The 24,096-nt window shown below is 34.5% G+C and overlaps 1 protein-coding gene across 3 annotated transcripts in view; it reads right to left on the bottom strand.

Annotated features, from left to right (window-relative positions):
- Window positions 1-24,096, bottom strand: part of C2CD5 (C2 calcium dependent domain containing 5) — a 128,979-nt gene that overhangs the window by 20,221 nt on the left and 84,662 nt on the right. For all 3 annotated transcript variants that reach the window (XM_027838755.1, XM_027838753.1, XM_027838754.1), the window contains exons 17-21: window positions 22,404-22,465; window positions 22,102-22,200; window positions 18,750-18,839; window positions 14,305-14,392; window positions 11,028-11,114 (exon numbers count right to left, since the gene is read on the bottom strand). In XM_027838755.1, the coding sequence (XP_027694556.1) occupies window positions 11,028-11,114; window positions 14,305-14,392; window positions 18,750-18,839; window positions 22,102-22,200; window positions 22,404-22,465 (426 nt within the window). The remainder of the gene's footprint in view (window positions 1-11,027; window positions 11,115-14,304; window positions 14,393-18,749; window positions 18,840-22,101; window positions 22,201-22,403; window positions 22,466-24,096) is intronic.

Below are 24,096 nucleotides of genomic sequence, written 5' to 3'. Positions count from 1 at the left end.
TGTGTGTGTGTGTGTGTCTAGAAAATGCCTACACTGTACCTAATCTGGTCCATCCTGGTCTAACCCAGAACTTTAGCATCAGCATCCCTTTCTAATAATACTACCAAGGGAAATAATAAGTAGTGTCTCCACAGATAAATGGACTAGATTATTATTTACATCTTATATTCCAACTGTAGATAAACGAGAGTCCTTTCCAATAAGGTCAAAGTCAACACTTCTATTTGATATAGTGTTGGAAATGCTAGCTAAAGCAATAAGAAAATAATTAAGGGACTAAGCATAGGCAAAGAAGAAACAAAATGATGGCCTTTTGCATATGATAGAGAACCTTAGAGATTCAAATAAAAAATTGAAATATTTAATAACTTCAGCAAAGTTGAAGTGCTATCAGCAAAAGACCAGGAAGAACAAGAAAAAAAGAGATTCCATTTAAAATTATTTCAGAACATATAAAGTACTTGAGAGTCTACCTATAAAGACATACAGTGACTATATGAACATAACTACAAAACATTCTTTAAACAAATAAAGACAAACCTAATAACTGAAGAAAAATTAATTACTCATGAGTAAGTCAGGTCAATACAATAAAAATGACATTACTACTTCAATTAATTTACTTATTCAATGCCATCCCAACCAAACTAGCAAAAGTTTACATTATAAACTAGAAAAACAATAATGCCCACAGCTGTGTCAGGTACCTCAGCCCTCCCTACTCCACCCCTTTCAGCTTCTTGTATTTCTGGTTAGAATGTAAACTCTCACACTCACACTCACACTCACACACACTCTCTCTCTCTCTCTCTCTCTCTCTCTCTCTCTCTCCCCCTCTCTCCCCCTCTTCCTCCTCCTCCCTCTCTCCCCAACCCTTTGTATTTGTATTCTTGGCACTTAGCAGTGTCTGACACATATGGTGACTTAATAAATGACTGACTAGGTCTAACACAACAATAAAAACCTCAAAATATTTTTTGAAGGGCAGTCAGGGACCAGTAAAAATCCACTGGGCAGTTTACTCTGCTTAAACTGATGATTATTGAAGGATCATTCTTAATTAAATGATTCAACCTTTTTTATGCTCCAACAACAATGAAAACAGCATTTCTGGATAAGATTTTTTCTTTTTTTAAAAGAAAGCATCATCACTGGGTACTCCTAGAGAAGAGTACTCAATGGCCTTTCAATTTTTCCCACTGAATACATAAGGCCAGTATTACAAGAGGCTAAATCCTCACTCAGACATATTTTGTATTGTCTAGGAAATTTTTTTCATATATAACTAGAATTTCCCAGCTATCAGAAATTATAAATGATTTACAATTTACATAGTTACTTAATGAGTAGTAACTTATTACTACTGCAATGAGTAGAAAAATCTGGTTCCTGTCTTCAAAGACAAACATATTCAAAAAACAAAGTTTGACTAAAATGACTTTTATTGGGGCAGCTAGATGGCACAGTGGACAGAGCACCAGCCCTGGATTCAGGAATACCTGACTTCAAATCCGGCCTCAGACACATAATACTTACTAGCTGTGTGACTCTGGGCAAGTCACTTAACCCCACTGCCTAACTAAAAAAAAAAGTCTTTTATTTGATACAGAGGCTTTTTTAAAAATGAGAATGCTATAGGAAAAAACTGAAAAAGCATGTTGCAAAGAATTCACTCAAGAGAGGAGGGAAAAATTCAAGGTAGAAATGATTTATTCAAACTATAGCATTTCAGAATTGAACTAGGTAATCAATTCAGTATTAAGAAATCAAAATTTGCATTTTCTAGGAACAATTGTTTCATTAGAAGCCTAGCATTAGAACTTATTTGCCAGGTTACATTTCTCTGTTTTGAGTTATCTCCATTTATACATGAGAGTGATAGGGGCAAGGAAAACATACTGTCAAGTCAGCATCATCTGAGAAAAGAGTTCTAATTAATCTAAATAACTATATTCTCTCTCTTCATTTCCCCTAGGCTTTATACTATTATGAGAGAAATGGAGGTAAACAAATACCATACTGGATTGTAATTCAGCTGCTGGCATAGCTCAAATAAACCCATGATGCTGAACTCCTTTCTACCTGCCCTTCCATCTCAGGCAATAAAACAAAAGACAGGGAGAGAGAGAATGTAAGAAGGAAAAGGAGTGAAAAACAAAGATGGAGAGAGACAGAGACAGAAAAGGATATGGAAAGACAGACAAAGAGAAAATAAAAGAAGACAAAGGGAGAATAGAAGAGAGAGAAGGGAGAGGGACAGGGAGAGAAGGGCAGAGGGAAATGGGGGGAGGAACAGAGAAAGAGAAAAGGACAAAGAGATAGTTAGCTTTAAAGATAAGAGTTTTTCTAAAGATCATCCTAAGAGCATTTATAGATGAAACTGGCAGGAGGACAACAAACAAATATGAAATGGAGCAGATCTAGCAGCATTTCTATAGTGATCTATTATTTATTCTCAATAACACTGAATAACATTTGAACTACAACACCTAAATATTGAAACTAATGTTCAGTAAAAAGAAATGGAAATGGAGATGGAAACTGTATTCAAGCAGATAAAAGTCACGAAAAACAGATGAACTTGACTAAATACATATAGAGGAAAAAGGTCCTGCAACCAATGCAATTTCAAAGGTATTAAGGAATGATTTTCAAGATATTTCAAAAAAGATGGAAGACCTCACAGGGCTGGATTGTAAAAAAGGGGAAGGGGACAAATGAGAAGACACCAAGGCAAAGCCCATACATCTCCTTCACTCATCTTTAAAAAATCTTAATGAGAATATTTTATGCACATATCTAGAGTGAACATGTGAGACAGGAACAGGCAGGCTTTTGTAATAATAATAGTTAGCACTTATATAGCAAAGCATTGTGGATATTACATCATTTGATCCTCACAATAACCCTGAGGTAGGTTAATTTTACAGGTAACTATCCACAAGCTGACCAAGGTGTACAGAAAATGTAGTATCTTACTATATTTGATGGCTGATTTTAAAAAAAAAAAAAGGATTTGATTTGCTAGAACAGAGTATAGCCTTACATCAAACAAAATGTTTTACGAGTATGTTAAAAATTATATCCTTTGATAGAAGTAATTACAGAGATAACTGTTTGATAATTCTCTGATTATTATTAAAAATGAGTCATAAAACAGGAATACGTGTGTTCACCATAGGTATTTACCAATGTAATGAAAAATGCCCTGTGCAAAGTTCAAATCAAAGAAAAAGAAATGGTTGGTGAAGTTTTCCAAACCCTCCTTTAAAAAACAACAGATGATGACATGCTGGACACTTCTAGAATGCTGGGCTTAAATGAAAATTGATGCCATTCATAGAATGATTGACAATTTACAAGGGGAAAAAAGGAATCAAGAATCCATAATGTATAGATTATGAAATGCAATTGGATGAGCAATTCATTGAGTAAAATGGATGATGATAATGGCTGATGCTTATGAAGAGAACAAGTGTGATAAGGTGGACTGAGGGCTGAAGTCTACAACAGGGATATAGACGACAATATTAAGAAATCTCTGATTCCCAAAGTCAGATTCCCAACAACATTAATGAGGCCAACAGAACTTCTGTTTTACCAATACGCTCAACTTTTTATCTTCCTGTGGCTGAAGCACCAACTTACTCAGACTATGAATAACTTAGAGGGAGTGAAAATAATTAGAATCAACAAATGGTAAAATTTGGCAAAAAACTGTGGTTTCTTCAATTAAAAAACAAAACAAAACAAAACACGTGCTTCAATGCTTCTGAGTTTGAGACTTCAAGATTTTCCTAAATTAATAGTTTCCGAGGTTCAGTGTGGTATAAGAGAGTACTGGACTAAGAACCAAGAAGACAGGTTCAAATCTTGCTTCAATTACTTGCCAGCTATGGACAGGTCGCATAACTTCTCAGAAACCTCAACTTCCCCAGCTATAAAATGAGGATAATAATAGCACCTACTTCAATGAATTTTGTGAGGATCAAATAAGATAATGACCATAAAAAGTTTTTCAAACCATAAAGTGCTATACAAATGCTAGTTATCCTATCCCATGATTAAACTATTTTGGTACTACTTTGTTCCACTGGTTTTTTGGCTAATTCAAATTTTAAAGCAATGAAAATTTAATGAATAATATCTTTTATACATTAGTAATGAAAAATTACCTTTCTTTTGAATAATACAACAAAGATTTGATATCCTTTGGTCAATATGTAGGAGGATATAGTCAACAGTCCAACATGATGGGCAAATATGCATGGGATGCCTGCCACAATGCTTGTGGGAACACATTGATGAAGTCACAGATCCATTTCAGTACTAGCCTAACTGAGAACCTGCTACTTAAATGGAAATCACTAAAACTCTTGCTTTCTGTATATTATAACAGGCTTTTTAACAAATCAATTATACCCAGACCCAAGGTTTTATAATTCATATTCTATCCCTCTATTTAAACAAACAATGGATAATATCAATTATCAGGATACAATTTGAGATTCCCTTTGTTTCTTAGTTTTTCTATCAATACAGAATTTCTTGATTTAAATGGTAAGCTTCTGTGTTTAATAAGCTATACATTTAAATTACATATAACATATATATGTATATACATATATAGGTTCTCAATAAATATGCTGATAATTTAACAGATAAATGATTAGGTCTTTTTGGCATTACAGTAATAGCTGTATTTCTAAACTAGTAAGTAGAAGCAAAATTAGATAGGTTAGGTTAAATATGCATAACTGATAAAAGAAAAATAAATCTAATTTACTGAGAGCTGAATTTGGAGTTAGAAGACCTGAATTGGAAGATAACAGCTCTTTCATCTACTAGTGATGTACCCTTCCTTAAGCACATCATTTTACATCTCTAGACCTTAGTTTCCTTTTCTATAAAATGAACGGTTTGACTAAAATGATCTAAATTCCCTTCTAGCTCCAACATTCTTTAATTCTGTAAATACCTACTATAACTGTGACTACCATAATCAATGTATTTCAAAGTGACTATTTTAGCTCCTTTATTTGACACATATAATGCCCTGTGTATCTCAATGGCTTTCACCTCTGTCTCCTTTCGTTTTCTTTTTTTCTTTTTATTTTCTCTGTCTCAGCTTTTGGCTTATCATCCAATTTTTTCTTCCTATTCTGTCTCTGCCCTTCTCTTACTTATTTTTTTTCCTTCCCTTAAGTTATCCCTGTCTCTCCCTCTCCTACATTTTTATCTCTCTGTGCTTTATTTTCTATCCCTCTAGTTAGGAGTTCTTAACCTGGGGTCTGTGAACTTTTTAAAAAAATATCTTGATGATTGTAGCTCAGTATAGTTGTATTTCTATTATTTTATGCATTAAAAATAATATTCTGAGAATGGGTCCACAGGCTTCACCAAATTGCCAAAACATCAAAACACAAAAATGGTTAGGAATCTGATTTAAATAAAGATTTGATTGAGGCTCATTAGACTCAATACCATCTTCATGTCTCTTCCCCTCATCCATTACCCTCTCAAATTCATTTCTTTATTTCTTCCTCTCTTTATCTTTCCTTCTGCACAGATCTGCCTTCTTTTAGACTTGTCTGTGAATCTCCAATCTCTTTCATAATTGTTGTCCTTGGCAGTAACATTAAAGAAGAAGAAAAAGTAGCAAGTGGAAGTAGGCTGTGGATTGTTTATATACATAGCTAGCCAGGATAAAAATTCACTTAAACTTGTAAAGACTCAGAACCCATTAATTAGCACGAAAAGGTTAAAGCTAACTTCGTAGTCTGCATTTTAAAAAAGTGAAGTGATGGGGCAGCTAGGTGGCGCAGTGGATAGAGCACCGGCCCTGGATTCAGAAGGACCTGAGTTCAAATCCGGCCTCAGACACATAACACTTACTAGCTGTGTGACCCTGGGCAAGTCACTTAACCCCACTGCCTAACCAAAAAAAAAAAAAGTGAAGTGAGCAGAACCAGGAGAACACTGCACTGTACGTAGTAACAGCAACATTGTGCAATGATCAACTATGATTGACTTAGCTCTTCTCAACAATACAATGAAACAAAACAATTACAAAAGATTCTGATGGAAACCTCTAAGCACAGCCAGAGAAAGAACTGATGGAATCTGAATGCAGATCGAAGCGTACTATTTTCACTCTTGCGTGTGTTTTTTTTTCTTTTTTTCTGTTTCTTCTTTCACAACATGACTAGTATGTACATATTTTACATCAATTGCACTTATATGACCTATATCAAATTGCCTACAGTCTTAGGGAGGAGGGGGGGAAGGGAAGGAGAAAATTTAAAACTCAAAACTTCATAAGAAATAAATGCCAAAAATTATTTTTACATCTAATTGGAAAAAAAAAACATGCTATTAAAAAATGAAAAAAATTAAAAAAAAAAGAGCTGACCTAGTTCAACTCTGATATAGCAAAACTATTAATATTCTTAATTTAAAACTGTATATATCATGAAGCAATCAGTTGGCCAATGACTTAAATGAGATCAAAGTAGTATGGGATCAGTACACATTTGCCTAGGATCACTGAATTCAATACAGGTGAAAACTGATCAAGCCCTTAAAGTCTTAAGTTGAGTCAACAGATCTCTCATGGATTAGATTTGTAAATAACATATAAATAATATATATGAAAAAACTTGTTAAGCTGTTGTGTACAAGCTGAATAATAAGTTTTATTAATTTTGACTTTTAGCCTAGGAAAAATATCATTAACTATTGGAAAAAGCTACTGGTTCTATAGTCAAAGGGAACTAGATAAAAAGCCCACCTCTGAAACTACTTATCTGTATGACTTTGGGCAAATCACTTAATCTCCCTAGGATTCAGTTTTCTCATCTCTAAGAGGAAGGATTATAATCTACATCAGTGGTGTCGAACTCAAATAGAAACAGATCCCCCCAAAAGCAGTTGACTTAGAAAACCACAAATTAACATTATCTAGTTGCACTATATTTTTATTTACTTTGTTAAACATTTCTTATTTAATTTTAATCTGGTTTGACTATATTTAGGAGTTTTGTCCTGAGTTTAACACTTCTGGACTAGATGACTATTGAGGTGCCTTCTAGCTCTGAAGCTACGATCCTAGTGATATATAACAATATATTTTTAATGATTCTGAACCATCTTTTACTAAGGTATCAGGGATAAGTAGTCCAATAGTCATAAAGACATAAATAATTCTGACAACCAATTAACCAATCTATGTTCCTCAAAGTACTTATGAGAGAATGTGGATGTCCCACATTTGACAGAATCCTTTAAAAAGTAATTCAAGTTGCAATTTTCATCATTTAATTACTAAAAAATCATAGCAACTAGCAAACTTACATCTAACAACAAAGAAATGCGAAATATACTGAAGTATTTTGAGATCTTAAGAAAGAAAACAAGAAATAACATCAAAGATAACTCAATACTGAAACAGATCTATGATTTCATTGATTAATATCTTTCGAATCACCCAGGTTTGCAACCTTGGCATAACTCTAATCTCCTCATTCCTTCTTTTTTAATGATAATCTTGTCATTTCTACTTCTACTAAATGTCTCCCTTCAGTCTTCTTCTCTTCACTCAAATAGACACTACTATAGTTTAGGCCCTCATTTCCTCTCAGTTGGATAATTTGAATAGCCTTTTTTCCCCACACCATTTCATCTTCAACAGAGCTGCCAAAGTGATTTTCCTGAAATTCAGATATGACTACATCACTCCCTTACTACTCAATAAAATTCCAATGACCAGTAAAAATCCCTATGACCTCTAAGATCAAATACAAAGACTTTTACAAGCTACCTTTCCAGATTTATTACATATTGTTCATTCATATACTCCCCAGTGGAGGATATGACTAGTAGCCGTCTTTCTGTCTGTCTGTCACTCACAGCACTCTAGCTCCCATCTTCATGCCTTTGCGCTAGTTGTTTCCCATGCTTGTAATGTATACCTCTTCACCTCTACTTCTTAGAATCCTTAGTTACCCTTAAAATTCAGTTCAAATGCCACCTTCTATGTGAAGCATTTCATGATCTAACCCCAACTAACAGTGCCTCCCCTAGACCCTCAAAATATCTTGTTTTGTACATATTTTGTATGAACATCTATATACATGCATATATGTATCTGTATATGTACATAGATGTCTATACAAAGTGTATAGAAATGTCCACACAAAATACAAAACATACACAATTATATATGTATATACGTATCTCCATTAAGTTCCTCAAGGGTGGATTCTATTTCACTTTTGTCACTGTACCTAGTAAAGTGCCCACACATAGTTGGCACTTAATAAATGCTTACTGATTAAATGACTTGTCAATGCCTGTCCATCCTTTTCATCAAAGAATTAAAAAGGAAAAAAACTAATTAAGGAAAAACAATTCAGGCCTATGATCCCTTTGCATAGTTAGTTAGTACAAACTAATAATCTTTGCCTTGATATGACAGATTAATCTTCAATAAATCAAAAAGACCATGGAAGACATCTACAAATCAAAAGGTAAAAGTACTGATATGATGATAAAGAATGTCATGATTAATTCCCTATGGCTATGTGAAACTGTACTCCCCTTCAATAAACAGGGGGCAAAAATTTTCCTATTCAAATAGCTGTATTTTGGATAAGAAAATAAAAACTAAACCCTTAATTATGTTTAAAAATTAACAGCCTAAATTTTACTTCTCATCTATAGTGGGTAATTTGAAGTCTCTTAATTAGCAATGCCCATATTCTTAACTTCCCCTTCCTGATCATTACCTCTCATCTGTTATCTCATTCTCTCCTAATACTTCCATTAAAAAAATAATAATCCCAATAGTCCTTTTCTTTAAAGATTGTTTCAAAATCATGTTGTCCAGAAAGTTTCCACAATTTAAGAAGATTTTTTAAAAAAGTATTTGTCAAGACTTCTATTCCACCTATTTCTGAAGGGAGTAATACCAAAATAAATATGCATGCAATACAGCCCAGAATTTACAAAAAACTGCAAAGAGTCACATAGCTATCAAGTGTCTAAGGCAAGTCAGGTCTTCCAGACTCCAACTCCAGTGCTCCACCAACTGCTTCACGTAGCTCCCTCTATTTAAAGCTCAGTTTAAATGACAAAAAACTAAGTATACTGGGATGCTGCTAAAATTACAATAGAGAGAGGAAGGGAAGAAAGGAGAGGAGAACAAGGAGTTAAGATGGAAGGGAGAAAGAAAAGAAGGAAAGGGAAGAAGAGAGGGGGAAATAAAGACAGGCAGTTCACTATTAATTATATATAAATGTAGTTCACTGGAAGTAAAGGGAAGTGGTTTGGAAACAAGCCAATGTTCTATAAAGATCCTTGAATTTCACACGGGGATTTCTTGACAGTTCTACTTATTGTCATAACTCAAGTATTTATATATGTGTGCACATATATATATATTACATATATAAACACACATAATTTGGATTCTGGCTCTAACCAGAATTTGATTTTTCTTTTATATGTCTTCAAGGGAAACAGAGGCATGATAATATTACAGGGAGTCTTAAACTGAAAATTCAAGAGATGATGAAGAAAAAGACAGGCAGAGTAGTTAATGGATAGGGGGCCCGAAGGAGTCAGGAGGACTTAAGTTTTGAATCCTGCCTCTGATACATACTGGCAAAGAGATCATGGAAAAGTCATTTAACCTCAGTGCCCTAGGCAATTTTTATGACATAATACATATAAATATATATGTGTGTGCATGTATATATTACAGATGAATTGAAAATCTTTATCAGTGAAGAGAGTTCCCACACCAGGAATTCCCTACACTGATAAAATCACAGGTTTAAATCCCTCACTTTAAAAAAAAAAAAAAGAAAGAAAAGGAAATTAGGCCAAAGATATAAATTTTAGTTAGCTCACATAAGAAAAGCATCTGATTCTTAAACTTTCAAAATATGAAACAAGACCTAGTAAATTACATAGAAAAATCTTCTGATTATTTTTAAAAATTGAAATGTACTACCATATTATATATGACATAAATATCAGCTAAAATAAATAGCAAAGAGGGGGCAGCTAGGGGGCACAGTGAATAGAGCTCTGGCCTTGGAGTCAGGAGGACCTGAGTTCAAATGGCCTCAGATACTTAAAACTTACTAAACTCTGCAAGTGACTTAACCCTGATTGCCTCACCAAAAAGCAAAAACAAAAAAAAAAAAAATAGCAAAGAGACAAAAGGAATTTCTGTAGTTATTATAAATGAAGAAAATCAGAATATGGATCCAACTACTATACAAAACAGCCCTAAATTTATCCCTGAAAGAACCCAGATCATCATCATAGCACTATTTTCCTCATTTCTCCTGAGTATATGTTAGGAAATGAGCCACTTATTAATTCTTTGAATGTATTATTATTTTTTTAAATCACAGTAATAGCAGAAAGGAGATGGAAGATCCACTTTCCATTTCTTTCCAAGAATTGATAGGCAAAAGTGAAGTTACCAGTTACAAAGGCATAATCATTTTGTACTTGGAAGAGCTTACCTGCATAATACTAATGCTATTAAATTTAATAGCCAAGATATGCAAAAGTCAGTTACCAGGAAAAAACTGATCATTCTTTTCCCACCTGCACACATTCCCGTACCATTATACATGCTATATAGGTGCAATAAAGTAAACAATAATTTTGCTTTCTCTGAATATTCAGAATATAATTTTTACAGGAAAAAATGTCAAAGGAGAGGAAGTTCTACATGAGAGTTATACTAGAGAATCCAATTATCTAAAGAAATATGGCAACTATATCTGTGGTATGGAGTAGATTATTACAAATTAGATTCATAGTCTATAATACAAATACTTAAGAAATCTGAATGCAAGGCAATTTTTTTTTGCTTTTAAGAATCTGAAAAAAAAGACACCAAACATAAGAACTGATGACTATACTCTAACCTCAAAATTATTTATTCATCTAGAATAAGGAAGCAAGTAGAACTGAAACATGTTTTACTTTTATTTTTCTTAACCAACCTTTAGCTGGTGAAAAAGTGTGAGAAGCAAGTGAATCTGTGCAAAGTTCCAGTGGAAATTGTAGAAGTTCTTCATTGTCAGTAGAAGCTTGAAGAAAGAAAAGTATTTTACTTATTAATACTGTATTATTAGTGAGTAATCAATCAACAAGTATACCGTCAGGTTCTATGCTATATATAAAAGTACTGGTGAAATAAGAACAAAATAAAATAGTCCTTTCCCTCGAGGAGCTTACATGGTAAGGAGGAGATAACATGTACATCTATCATCATATAACTAACCTCATTTTTGTGGCTATACTCCTTAAGAAGACCATATACAATAGGTGTGTCTACTTCCTGTCCTCCCATTCTCTTAACCCTTTGCAGTCAGGCTTCTGACCTCATTCATTTAATTGAAAATTCTCTCTTCAAAGTTACTAATGATCTCTTAATTGCCAAATCAATTGGCAAAGTTAATTTAAGTTTAATTTAGCCTTTTCTCAGTCTTTATTTTTTTTTTAACCTCTCGGCTGTCTTTGACACTATCAATTACTCTCTCCTCCTGATATTCTCTTCTCTTCAGGTTGCCAAAACACTGATTTAGCTGGGTTCTCCTCCTTCTGTTCTGACAATTCTTTCTCAATTTCCTTGGCTGGATCTTCATCCAGGTCACACCTTCTAATCATGGATGACCCACAAAACTCTGTCCGGGGACCTCTTCTTTTTTCCTTCGATACTATTTTGTTTGGTGATCTCATCATCTCTATGGTGTCAGATGATGCTATTTATCCAGCCCTAACCTCTCTATTGACCTCCAGTATATCACATCTCCAAATGACTATTAGATATCTTGAACTGGATGGCCAGTGAACATCTTAAACTCAACACATCCAAAACTGAACTCATTACTTTTTGCCTCTCGCCCCCTCTCCTGCTCCACTCGTAACACTTCACTATTATGGCTGAGAACATCATCATCCCAGTCACCCATGCTCAAAATCTAGCTAGCATCCTCAACTCTTTATGCTCCCATACGTCCTATATCTAATCTTTTGCCAAGTCCTTTTGATTTTATCTTTGTAGTATCTCTCGTATATGTCCCTTTCTTTCCTCTGACACCTCCTCCAACCTGATGCAAACCTTCATCAGCTCAAGCCTGGACTAATGCAATAGCCTGCTAGTTGGTTTCTGTTGCCTCAAATCTCTCCCCACCTCTGGCCATTCTCCATTCTCAGTTGTCAAATTGATTTTTCTAAAGCCCCTATCTGACCATGTCAAACCCTTATGCAATAAAATTCCAGGAGCTCCTTATTACTGACAAAATCAAACAAAAAATTCTGTTTGACTTTTAAATGTCTTAACCCAGACCATTCTACCTTTCCAGTCTTCTCTAACCTTAACCCCCATCCATCACGTACTCTGCCATCCAGGGACACTGGTCACCTTGCTGTTCCTCACACAAGACACTCTATATCCCAATACAAAGCATTTTCTCTAGCTAGTCCCATTATCTGGAACTCTCCTTCCTCATCTCTATGTCCTAGCTTCCCGAGATTACTTCAAGCCTCATGTAAAGTCTCACCTTCTGCAAGAAACCTTTCCCAGTCCTCCTTAATGCCTTCCTTCTAAGACTACCCTCATTTTGTTCTGTACATGTCTTGTTTGTATGTTGTCTTCATCATTAGACTGTGAGCTCCTTTTGCCTTTCTGCATTTCCAAAGGGCTTAGCCCCATGCCTAACACACAGTAGGAGCTTAGTAAATGGTAGCTTACTGACTGAATGTACAGATAAAAGCATATACAAGATAAATATAATGTGGGAGGAGGAACCATAAGCAGCTGAAGGGATCAGGAAAGGCTCCATGTTGAAGGCACCACTTGGGCTACTTGAAGGAAATGAGGAATTCTAAAAGATAGAGTTCAGAAGGGAGTGCATTCCAGGCACGAAGGAGAGCCAATACAAAGGCATGGGAGATAGATTGTTGTGTGTGAGTAACAGCAAGTAGGTCAGTTGGCTGGAATAGAGAATGAATGAAAGGGAATAAAATAATAATCAAGCAACTGGGAATTCAGGTATTTATTTTGGATAATATAAAGTAAACTAAAACACGTATATGTATTAAAGAGATATATTATGGTAATAACAGTGCAGTAGCAGTGCTCTTGGACTAAGACTTTCAAAGTTAGGCCCTGGGTTGTACAAGATTAATTTATTTAAGATGTTTTCCATCTGCCTTCCACAATTTCCCATCTATTCCACCTTAGGAATAAATGCCAGCATTTATCTTCACTACTGATAGCTTATTTTGTTATTTACTGCCTAGCTTCTTTCGTAACAATTTTAATCAACATTTTTAATATGTTCTAGTATTTGGTACTAGCTCAAATCAAAAATGAAAATGTGAAACTCCTATAGGCTTAGGACAATGTAGGGAGATGAAAAGTGACATTTCCCTTAGCAGATAAAATCATAAAATTTTGGGAAAATAAAGATTCATTTCCCTGTATTTTGATTATGTAAGGAATTGTTAGTAACTCTGGTTTCTTTCAGATTACCTAAAGTACAGTCAAAATGTTTTAAGGACATGGTTAATGTTGCTATAATCTTGGTCTCTCAGTGCACTGAGTCATTTCTCAAATTTGGCTAATAAGCCATGTACCTCAGTGTAGTTCCCCTATTTTCACAAAAGTCTTTACAAAATCTATTAAGTTTTATCTTTTAAAAAATATTTATTTTTAAATTATTTTAAAATGTTTATTTTTAACATTTTAAGATTGAGAGGCAGAATGGCATAATGGATAAAGAGTCAACTTGAAAGCCAAGAAGATCTGAGTGCCAGTCCTACCTCTGATACACACTAGCTTTGCAACCCTGGACAACTTATTTAATCTCTCAAATGTAAGCTGCAGAAAAGGAGAGAATTTGAAGAGGGAGCTTCTTCACCCAGGAGTTTCCTGTACCAACGAAATCAAATCCTTTAAGACTATCTTAAGCAAAATCTTATGAATAAGGTCAATTCCCTCCATTCTCTTCTCTACTCAATTGCATTCTAAAATATAAATAAAAATAGGTTTTGAATTATCCACATTACCGCTGAGGAACACTATAACAGATAATTAACAGTTAACTATCTAGAGAGTGAAGAAAAAGAGGATTAAAGTTATTCTTTAATTCTAATTCTAATGCTTAGAATGATCCAAACAAGTTAGCTACTTCATCTATTTGTCTTCTAATTTTTATCAGTAAATAATGCATTTCTGGTAAGCAAATTAATTCTTATCCTTCAAACGTTTACCTCTTTGTAATGACTTTTCCACATGAGTTTTTGTGGTTTGTACAGCTTGATGTTTGTCAAATGTTATTGCAACTGCTGTGACCGTGACCTGCAATGATGAGAGTAATATCAATGTCCGTATCAATTCATTAAACTTTTATTAAACACTTATTATGTGACAAATCGTGCTAGGTACAGAAGCAACAAAGATAAACAGAGCATGACTTTAAAGAGTTCACAGAATCATGGGGAAGATGTGGTAAGTATACAAATAGGTCATCATATAAAACAGAATGCAATAGGGGCAAAGGTGAGATGTAGAAGAGCCAGGCAAAGTCTTAGAGGGCTTTGGAGGAGAGGTCACTTTCCATAAGGTAAATGATGGAACACTTCTTGTGGAAAGAAAGTCGTATTTTAGCATTGTATCTTGGAGGAAGGATTTCAACAAACAGGAATGAATAATATTTTAGATGGGGATAGCTAGGTGGAACAGTGTGATAGAGTACTGGGCTTGGAATTAAGAAGACTCATCTTCATGGGTTCAAATGTGACCTTAGACACTTTATTACCTGTGTGACCCTGGGCAAGTAACTTAACCCTCTTTGCCTCATCAGGTTCCTCACCTGTAAAATATGCTGGAGAAGGCTATGACAAACTACTCCCATTATCTTTGCCAAGAAAACCCCAAATGGGGTCATGAAGAGTCAGACACAACTGAACAACTACAAAAAACGTTCTAGATAAAATGGACAGTCTGTGTGAAGGCTGGAGAGGGAAGATCTAGAACAAGAACAAGTACTCTTCTTAGACTAGAGTACAGAATAAATGGAAAAAAAAAAGGAGTGAAAAGTAATGCTGAATAACTGCCTGGAGGCAGTCTATGGAAGTATCTGTATTTTATTCCATAGGCAAGGAGTCACTTGAGGTTTCTGAGCAAATACTTTGGAATGTCTATAAAAGATCAACTAGAAAGAGTAATTATTGTGGAAGCCAAAGTGACCCCCTTGATAAAAGCCCAACTTGAATACCTCACCGTGTTGAGGGCAAGCTATATCCTAACGCATGGGAAAAAAAAAACCATGACTGCTCAGTGTTGGAGAGTTATGAAACCTCATGGAAAATGAGAAGGGTTTCACAGGATCAGGGTAAAGCAAGTATTCCAATTTAAAAAAAAAAAAGTTGGAAGAGAAAGGATTCTGCCAACTATGACAGTGTGACAATTAATGCCTGATAAAACTTTAAAATATATTATCAAAAGGTAGCAGTAATAAAAGACAGCTGGTTTCATCAAGAATAGGCTAAGCCAAATACATTTCTTATTTTTTAAGACAGGATTACTAGACTTGTGTATCAGAAGGCTAAAGACATAGTGTCATATTCAGTTCAGTGAACCACATTTTAGGAGTACATCAAGAACCTAGAGAGCATCCTGATGAAGATGAAAAAGATAGGAAAGGGATTCAAGACCAGACCATATACTAGACAAATGTGCCTAAACTTTTACGCAGTATTTGACCAAGATGCTGTTCTGGTCAACAAGATGGAGAGGTTCGGATGAGACAATAGTGTATATATAGTTAGACAGATCTGGACCCAACTGAATAACTGGATAGAAAGAATAATTATTAATGGTTTAATGTCAATTTGGACGATAATTTCTATTGGAATGCCCTATACATCTCTGCCTAATACTGGGCAGTTTAACATTTTTATCAACTACATTGATAAAGACATAGTGGCATGCTTCTCAAGTCTGCACAAAACATTAAGGTAGGAAAAATAGCTAACACGCTGGATTAAAGAGTGAGAATACAAAAATATTTTAATGGGGTAGAAAGTCAGGCCAAAACTATGAAGATGAAATTCAACAGGAATAAAATTAAAGTTTTAACCTTGGGTTCAAAAAATCAACTTCATAAGTACAAGATGGGGGAACTCTGGCTAGTCAGCAGCTTCTCTGAAAAACTTTGAAGGTTTTATAGACTGTAAGCTTAATAAGTTTACTATGATAGAGACAACCAAAAAAGCTAATGTGCTCTTGAATTACATTATTTTTCTGATGAGACTAATGATTTCAATGGTGTAGGGAACTCCTAGTAAGAAAACTATGTCTATTAATGCAGATGGCCACCTTCTTTGCAACTTTCTTATGCTGAATTTAGAGACAGATATTACCTTGGACTTGGGTGGTCTTGATTAGAGCATTATCTAGAGTATGATGTTAAGTTCTAGGAGCCACATTTTATGAAGCATGTTCTTAAGTTGGACAACATCCACTAGTAGACAACAAAGTCGGTGAAAGGTTTCTTGGTAACATAATTTGAGAATTGGTTGAAAGAACTAGAGATGTTTAGGCCAGAGAAGAAAAGATTTAGGAGTCACATGACAGACATTTTCAAATATCTGAAAGACTATCACATAGGAAAGTAAAGATTAGACTTGTTAATCTTGGCCCTGGAAGGATATCTAAAAGTGGAATAGGATACCTCAGTAAGTAATGGGTTCCCCTACACTAAAAGTCTGGAAAAAAGAAGGTGGGGTGGTTACTTGTCAGATATATTGAAAAAGAGATTATTGTTTAAGTATATGTTGGACTAAGTGGACTGTTGATTCTCTTTATGACTTAGAGATTATACAGATCCGGAGAGGACCCTCACTGAATTATTAAAGGTTATACCAAGAAAATATAAATTCTGGTGGGTTCTGTCATGTTAGAAAGACTTCAAGTCGCATCAATCGATATTTCTGTTGTTGTTGAGTCATTTAAGACATGCTCGACTCTTCATGACCCCATTGGGAGTGATCTTGGCAAAGAGACTGGAGTGGTTTGCCAATTACTTCTTGAGTTCATTTTACAGGTGAGGAAGCAGAGAAGGTTAAATGACTTTCCCAGGGTCACACAGCTAGTAAATGTCTGAGGCTGGATTTGAATTCAGGAAGAGGAGTCTTCCTAACTCCAGTTCTGGCACTCTATCCACTGCGCCACCTCATGCCCCACAAATTGACATAATGAATCTGTTGTTAGATGGCTTTATTAGCTTAAAGTAAATAGGTATATGGCCATTTGGTGACAAATTATTTGGCCATGGCAATTCATGAACAACAAAAAAAAATGCAGGAGCAAAGGATTCTGGTGTGAAAGACAATAATTTCTAATTTATAGTTCTTACTCATCTTTTTAAATACAAAAGTACAGAAAAGGTCAGTGACAAAGGTGTAGGAGTGATATAAAGAAAGTCCCTATATAAACTAAAACATATAGCACTTATTGTGGTAATAAAGAACTGAAAACAAAGTAGATGCCTATTTCCTGAGGAATGGCTTGTGCTGCAAGAAATAATGAATGTGATAAATACAGACAGAAGCATAGCAAGATTTACATGAACCAATGCAGAGTGAAGTAAGAGCCAAGAAAACAATATACAAAATGTAAACAGGAAAAGCAACTGCCAAAAAAAAAAATCAAAAGTGAAAGTAACAAAATTATAAAGAACAAGAATGGCTTGAAAGAAGAGATATGACAGGACACCTCCACCTGCTCCCATCCTTTTGTAGATGTGGGAGATCCACAACTTGTACACAGCACATGTTTTAAGATATTTTTCAATGTATCTGTCAGTTATTCTGATTTTTCCTCTTCTTTTTTTTTGTTTTTAAAATTATGATTAATTATATGTGATAACTTTTTGGAAAAGGAACAGGGAGTAATCTTGGGGAAAATTATGGTGATGTAAAAAACCAAAAGATATTAATAAAAATGTATATATAAACAAAAAGAAGAAAAAGAAAACACATAAAAACTTACTTTTTTAAATACAAAAAGTAGACAATATAATTTTAAACAATACTGGAAATAAATACATAAACTAAGAAAACATGTAAATTTTTCATAGACTGACCTCGTTTAGAACTTTAGTCAGTAAACTACATACATTTATATATTGTGATTGATATGGATGAAGTACCATATAGACTTATAAATATATATGTTCCATAGGAGTTGTAAGGAACTAATTCCTCCATGGGAAAAGAGATAGGCAAAATCTCATCAAACAGTAATTGTGTAGACTGATATAATGGAATCTCTCCAGCAGGTATGCCACTGGGTGCCAAAGGTGGCTGAAGTCCAAATAAAAGTATTTTCACTATATCTACAAAACAACTATTTCTAATTAAAATATGCTCAAACAATTTTGAGATGAATAGTTAGTCTCTACAACATGTATGTGCATATATGTGAATTATATTGCACCAAAATATATATCATTATATACATTTATACACTTAGAGGATAAAATGGCCAACCATTCCCGAGAAAAACTTCCAAGAAAATCTCATCCCATACAGAGTCACAAAGAGTCGTACAAAATTGAATGACTAAACAAGAATATTTATATACTAATGATAAAATATCCCAAACAGAACTCCTGGAGACACTTTACATAAATTAGCTGAATCTTAATTACCTGAATTAATTCATCTTCAGGAAGAGATACTGTAAAATTGACATGGCAAAGGCAGCAGGGTATCATAGAACGAAGTTTAAAATACAGGCTCTATCAAATAAAAAATATCAATCACTTTATTTTATCTGTAAGTCTGTAAAATATGTTTCTTGATCTTATATTTTGTTCTGGATAGTGGAAAAATTAAAAGATTAAAGCCTAGCCTTTTTATTATATCAAATTTTAAAATAATATAATTTTAACTTAAAAAAAGCATTTTTAATTTAAATTTATATTTAGAAATTTGCCAGTAAGTCTACTAAAAATGTGAAGACTGAAGAAATGCATATTTTATTATATTATAAGTTTAAAGCAACTTAATAGTTATAATTATTCTATCTCAACATCATATTATGAAGTATAGATTCTGATTTTATCATCAGAATATTTAATAGTTACATGTGAAAATTGAAAACCACAGAATAATTTAATCAATTTTTTGAGCCATAAGGAAGATTTAAGATCACCTAGACTAACACATTAATTTTACAGATGGAGAAACTGAGGCCAAAAAAGGCAAGACAAAAACCCAAATCTAAGTTAAGAACTTACTTCTATGATTTGCTATCGTTATTATGACTATTCTAAAAGTTCACCTGTCATCCATCTCCCAATAGCATATGTACAACACTTACAGCAGATATCTTCCTCCACTCCTTAAACCTAATCTGTATAATCAGCTACTCACTTCCTACTTCTTGACTGTCTCATCTTATCTCCCTTCCTCCATAATATCCGTATCTTTGGTCCCAAATCTTCCTACATACTCAGTGAAATATTCTAGCATTATTTTTTTCATATGTCCTCAATTTCTACCTCTCTACTGACTACTTTCTATCTACCTACAAATAGGGTGAAGTCTACCACATCCTAAAATAACAATAATAAAATTATTCCTTTGATCTTTCTACTCCAGTCAGCTGCTTTTCTCCTTACTAATAAGCTTTTTCTGGGGAAAAAAAATCTGCATCTTATGCCTATACTGTTTAGTCTCTCTCTCTCACACACACACACACTCACTTCCCAACTCCTTACAATCTGATCACCTAATCACAGAATCTAAGACCACCTTCTTGTTTGTCACATGGACCAATTTGGCCATCATTCTTGGTGAAGTCTGTGATAACTTTTCTCAGAAGAATTCAAATGTTTAAAATAAAATACAAAGTATTACAAATGAAACCAATTTTTAAAATATTTTTCAAAAACAAATTCAAGGACCTAAGTTAAGAACGCTTTATAAGAATACCAAGAAATTTGAGGCTACCTAATATACCCTTTACTTAAAAAAGAATCTCATCTACAACATTATCAAAAACTTATCCAATCTTCTTCTGCAGACCTCTAGTGAGGGGGAAACCACTACAACAACCTAGGCAGGTAATTCTATTTGCTAGGAAGATTTTACTTACATGGAACCTAAATCTGGCTCTCTACAACTTCTACTCATTGTTTTGAGGTCAAGAACAATAAGTCTAATCTCCTTCCCACATGAGAGCTCTTCAAACAAGTTGGGATAGCTGTCATGTCCCCCGTATGACTTTTATATCTAAACATTCTCAGTTTCTTCACATCACAGTCTTGACTCTACTCACTATTCTAGTTGCCCTCTTCAAGATGGTCTCCATTTTATCAATGTCCTTTCTAAAATATGGTACCAGAAATAAACACAATAATCCAGACATGGTCTAACCAGAGCAGAGGACTATGGGATTTTCTCCCTCTCATGTTCTGCAAGCTATGCCTCTCCAAGAAGCCTAATATTACATTTGTTAGTTTCCACGTAGCACTGAGGACCTGTGTTACCAGTCACCTAGATTAACAGAACTCTTTCTACAAACCATCTTTCACACTGCTATTTAGGTATCTTTCTCATTTCTTGATCTAATTGTGTCATTTCTCTGTTCAAAACCTTCCAATGACTCCCAAGTGGAAACAAAGTTCAAACTCTTTAGATGATCATTTAAGGTTCTCAGCAATTTGGCTCCATCCTACCTTTCTGCCCTTATTTCAAAGAACACCTTTTCACACATTCTATGTTCCAGTCAAACTAGACTGCTTGCTATACCCCATATAAGTGTACCTCTATATTTTTCTACCTCCATGGCTTGACTCACATGGCTCTCTAAACCAGCAATATATTCTCCATGATTTTTCATTCCAAATGTTTAACTCATTTTGATCTTTTAAAAGCCCAACTCAAAAGTCGCTTCTCTCATGAAGCCTTCCTTAATGCCCCAAATAGGTAACGACCTTTCTTATCCTTTAACTTCACAATGCCATTTTTGTACCTTTCTCATATACTTTTCTTGTATTATTTTTAATCGTAGTTATTGTTGTATGCATCATATCCTCCAACAAAACTATAAGCTCTATGAGAGCATGGACCTTGTCTTATTTACATCTAAGCTTGGTACTTCACCCAGAACTGCATAGAGTACTTGCTTAATAAATCTTCCCATTTATTAATATTTATAGGACAAATTGTGAGGTAGTGGAAAAACTAAAAAACTTGGAGTCAGGAAAGATCTGGCTTCAAAAATCCTACCTCTTCAAATACCTACTAGACATGTAACCATGGACAAGCCATTTAACTTCACTGTACCTCAGTTTTCTGTAAAGAGGGGATAATGATATCTAAACTATTCAGCTCACCAGGTTGTGGAGAGGAATATAAAGAGAAAATAAATTACTTTGGAAATGTTTAATTTGAACATTCCCTCCATCAATGCAGAGCATAATCAACCCACGCCTTCTTATTCTATGTGATTCTTGTCCATGTTCACCTATATATCCTCCACAAAACCAAAAGCCAAGGTGCTAGAAGCTTTCCATTCATAATAATACATTTCACAGTGCAGTTCAGAGGCTGTCCATTATCTCTCACTACATAAACAACCCAACTCCTTTTGTGATCATGAACATGTTTCTCTCGTTGCTCTTTCTATCATTCTATTACTCTATAATTTGGTAACCTACAATGTAAATGTCTACTGTTATTAATGTTGGTTGAATTTGCTGAATTGACTTCTGTATAATTCAGCTTTCTCAGACTGCCTCTTATTATACCAAAAAAAGTTCAGAGAAACTTTAACACGTTTTCCAGTTCCATGCTTTGAATAGTTTTTAAATACCTAGAGCAGGATTTGGAGTCAGAGGGCTTGAGTTCAAATCTCTTTTATGCTACTTATTGTAACCTGTGGGATGTTTGGAAAGACACTGAGTCTCTGGGACTCAGCTGAAAACCTGTAAGGCCCCTCTAAGCTCTAAACACTTTGAGCCCACAATATAATCAGCAAAAAAAATTTCCTACCTTGAGCAAGTTTTCACAGAGATCATTAAAGTTCTTATTGAGTGTCTGATTTGTCAGGTTAATGTTGCTTAATCTGGATACTCTTACTGAAGTGAACATCTAAATAGAAGAAATTAAGGCATGTTTAAATTTAAATATGATGACAACCTGTAAAAAATGAAATGGTAACAACTGATGACATGCTACATAGAAGAAAAATTTTAAATGACAGTTATTCTATTCATATCTAATACATACAGGATAGAGTAATGGCATTATTCATATGGCCTACTTTAAAAAATAAGGAAATCTGAAAGTTTTACCTGTATTTCAGATGTCCAATTATTGATGCCAGGCATAATTTCTGTATTGCAGCTATAAAAGCCTGCCACCAAAAAAAAAAATTGGAGTAAGAAATAAAATACACTGCATTTACATTCACGTTAAAGTGTAGCATGTTTTGAAAATTATAGACTGGGAATTTCCCAATTACATTTAAAATTACTATTTTCATTCTCTGAAAATAGTAGATTGGTTTAGCAGTAGATCGGTGTTTATCCATTCCTCCTACAAACTTATTTCTGCTGAGGGCAGTACCATCCTTCTAATTATCCAAGTTCACAAGCTCAGAGATATCCACAAATTTTCATTCTCCCTTACCTTCCCATATCCAATAAGGCAGGTTCTACATCCACAACATATCTTAACTAAATCCTTTCCTCTTCACTCACAAAACAACCATGCTAGCTACGGCCCTCATTACTTCTTACCCAGAGGTACCTAGACTACTTTAAGAGCTTTCTAATTAGTCCCCTAGCCTCAAATTTCTCCCCTTTCCAATCCATTCTCTACACAGCTCCCAAACTGACATTCCTAAAACAAAAGTCTGACTATGTCATTCTCTCGCTCACCTGTCTTCAATGGCTGCCTCTCACTGCTAGGACACAATATGCAGCTCTCTATCTGACATACAAAACTTTTCAACATCTAAGTTCAGTCAGTGTTTCAGGTTTATTACTCATTCCACAATTTCAAATACTCTGTACTCCAACCAACTGGCCCATCTCCCATTTCCATGCCTTTGCAAAGGCTATGTCCCTCTTATTTGACTACTTTTCCTTACCTCTGCTTCTTAGGATCCCTAAGTCTCTTCAAAGCTCAGCTGAAGGGTCACCTCCAGGATTAAGCATTTCCTCACCCCCTCATATTTGCTAGTACTATTCACCCTTATACAAATTACCTCTTACATATTGGGCTATTTTCTGCAATGGAATGTAAGCTCCTTGAGAAGCTCTCAATATTCCCTTTGCATGGTCACCCCTAGCACAGTGACTGGCATGGAACAGGTACTTAATTCATGCCTGATGAACTGAAAACTGCAACTTTCACCCAATTCTCCCCTCTGGAGCCAAGAAGAACAACTGTACTACCTCTTCCATATGACAACCCTACAAATACTTGAAAACCGCCATAAACCCCCTGCTCCCCAAGTCTTCCTCATAAAAATCTCTAAGCTTTATAAAACCATGCCATACATTCCTTTTCTGTTTCTTCCCCAAAGCTTAGCAACAGGCTCAGTGAGTAGTTGTTTGTTCAGTACATGTTTGTTGCTGGATTCCTTGCAAACAAAAGTAATGAATGAAGGTAAACAGTTATCTCAAAGAACAGATTCTAAATACCATTTTATTTGAAAGGCTAGTAAAAAAAAATTTCTTAGTACTGAGCAACACAACACAATTTTCAACTCAAAGTTCTAAAGAACAAAGATGCAAAATTTTCTTAATGTATTCTTTCAAAGATGGAAAATAAATATTTACATTACTGCTACACAACATCCAATCTAGTTTTCTGCACACAGCTGGAACTCAATAAATATTTGTTGACTAAAAAGACTGCATCTCTTTGGCCATAAATTAAAGACGCTATATATTAAATATATCTGAATCTTTGGGAATATTTACTATTCTAACATTGTGGTCCACTAGGCAATGTTTACATAATAAGGACATTTTTTTG

Source organism: Vombatus ursinus, unplaced genomic scaffold, assembly GCF_900497805.2.
Source record: "Vombatus ursinus unplaced genomic scaffold, bare-nosed wombat genome assembly UNPS02014830.1, whole genome shotgun sequence".
NCBI lineage: Eukaryota > Metazoa > Chordata > Mammalia > Diprotodontia > Vombatidae > Vombatus > Vombatus ursinus.
This window is presented reverse-complemented; position numbering and strand designations above follow the sequence as displayed.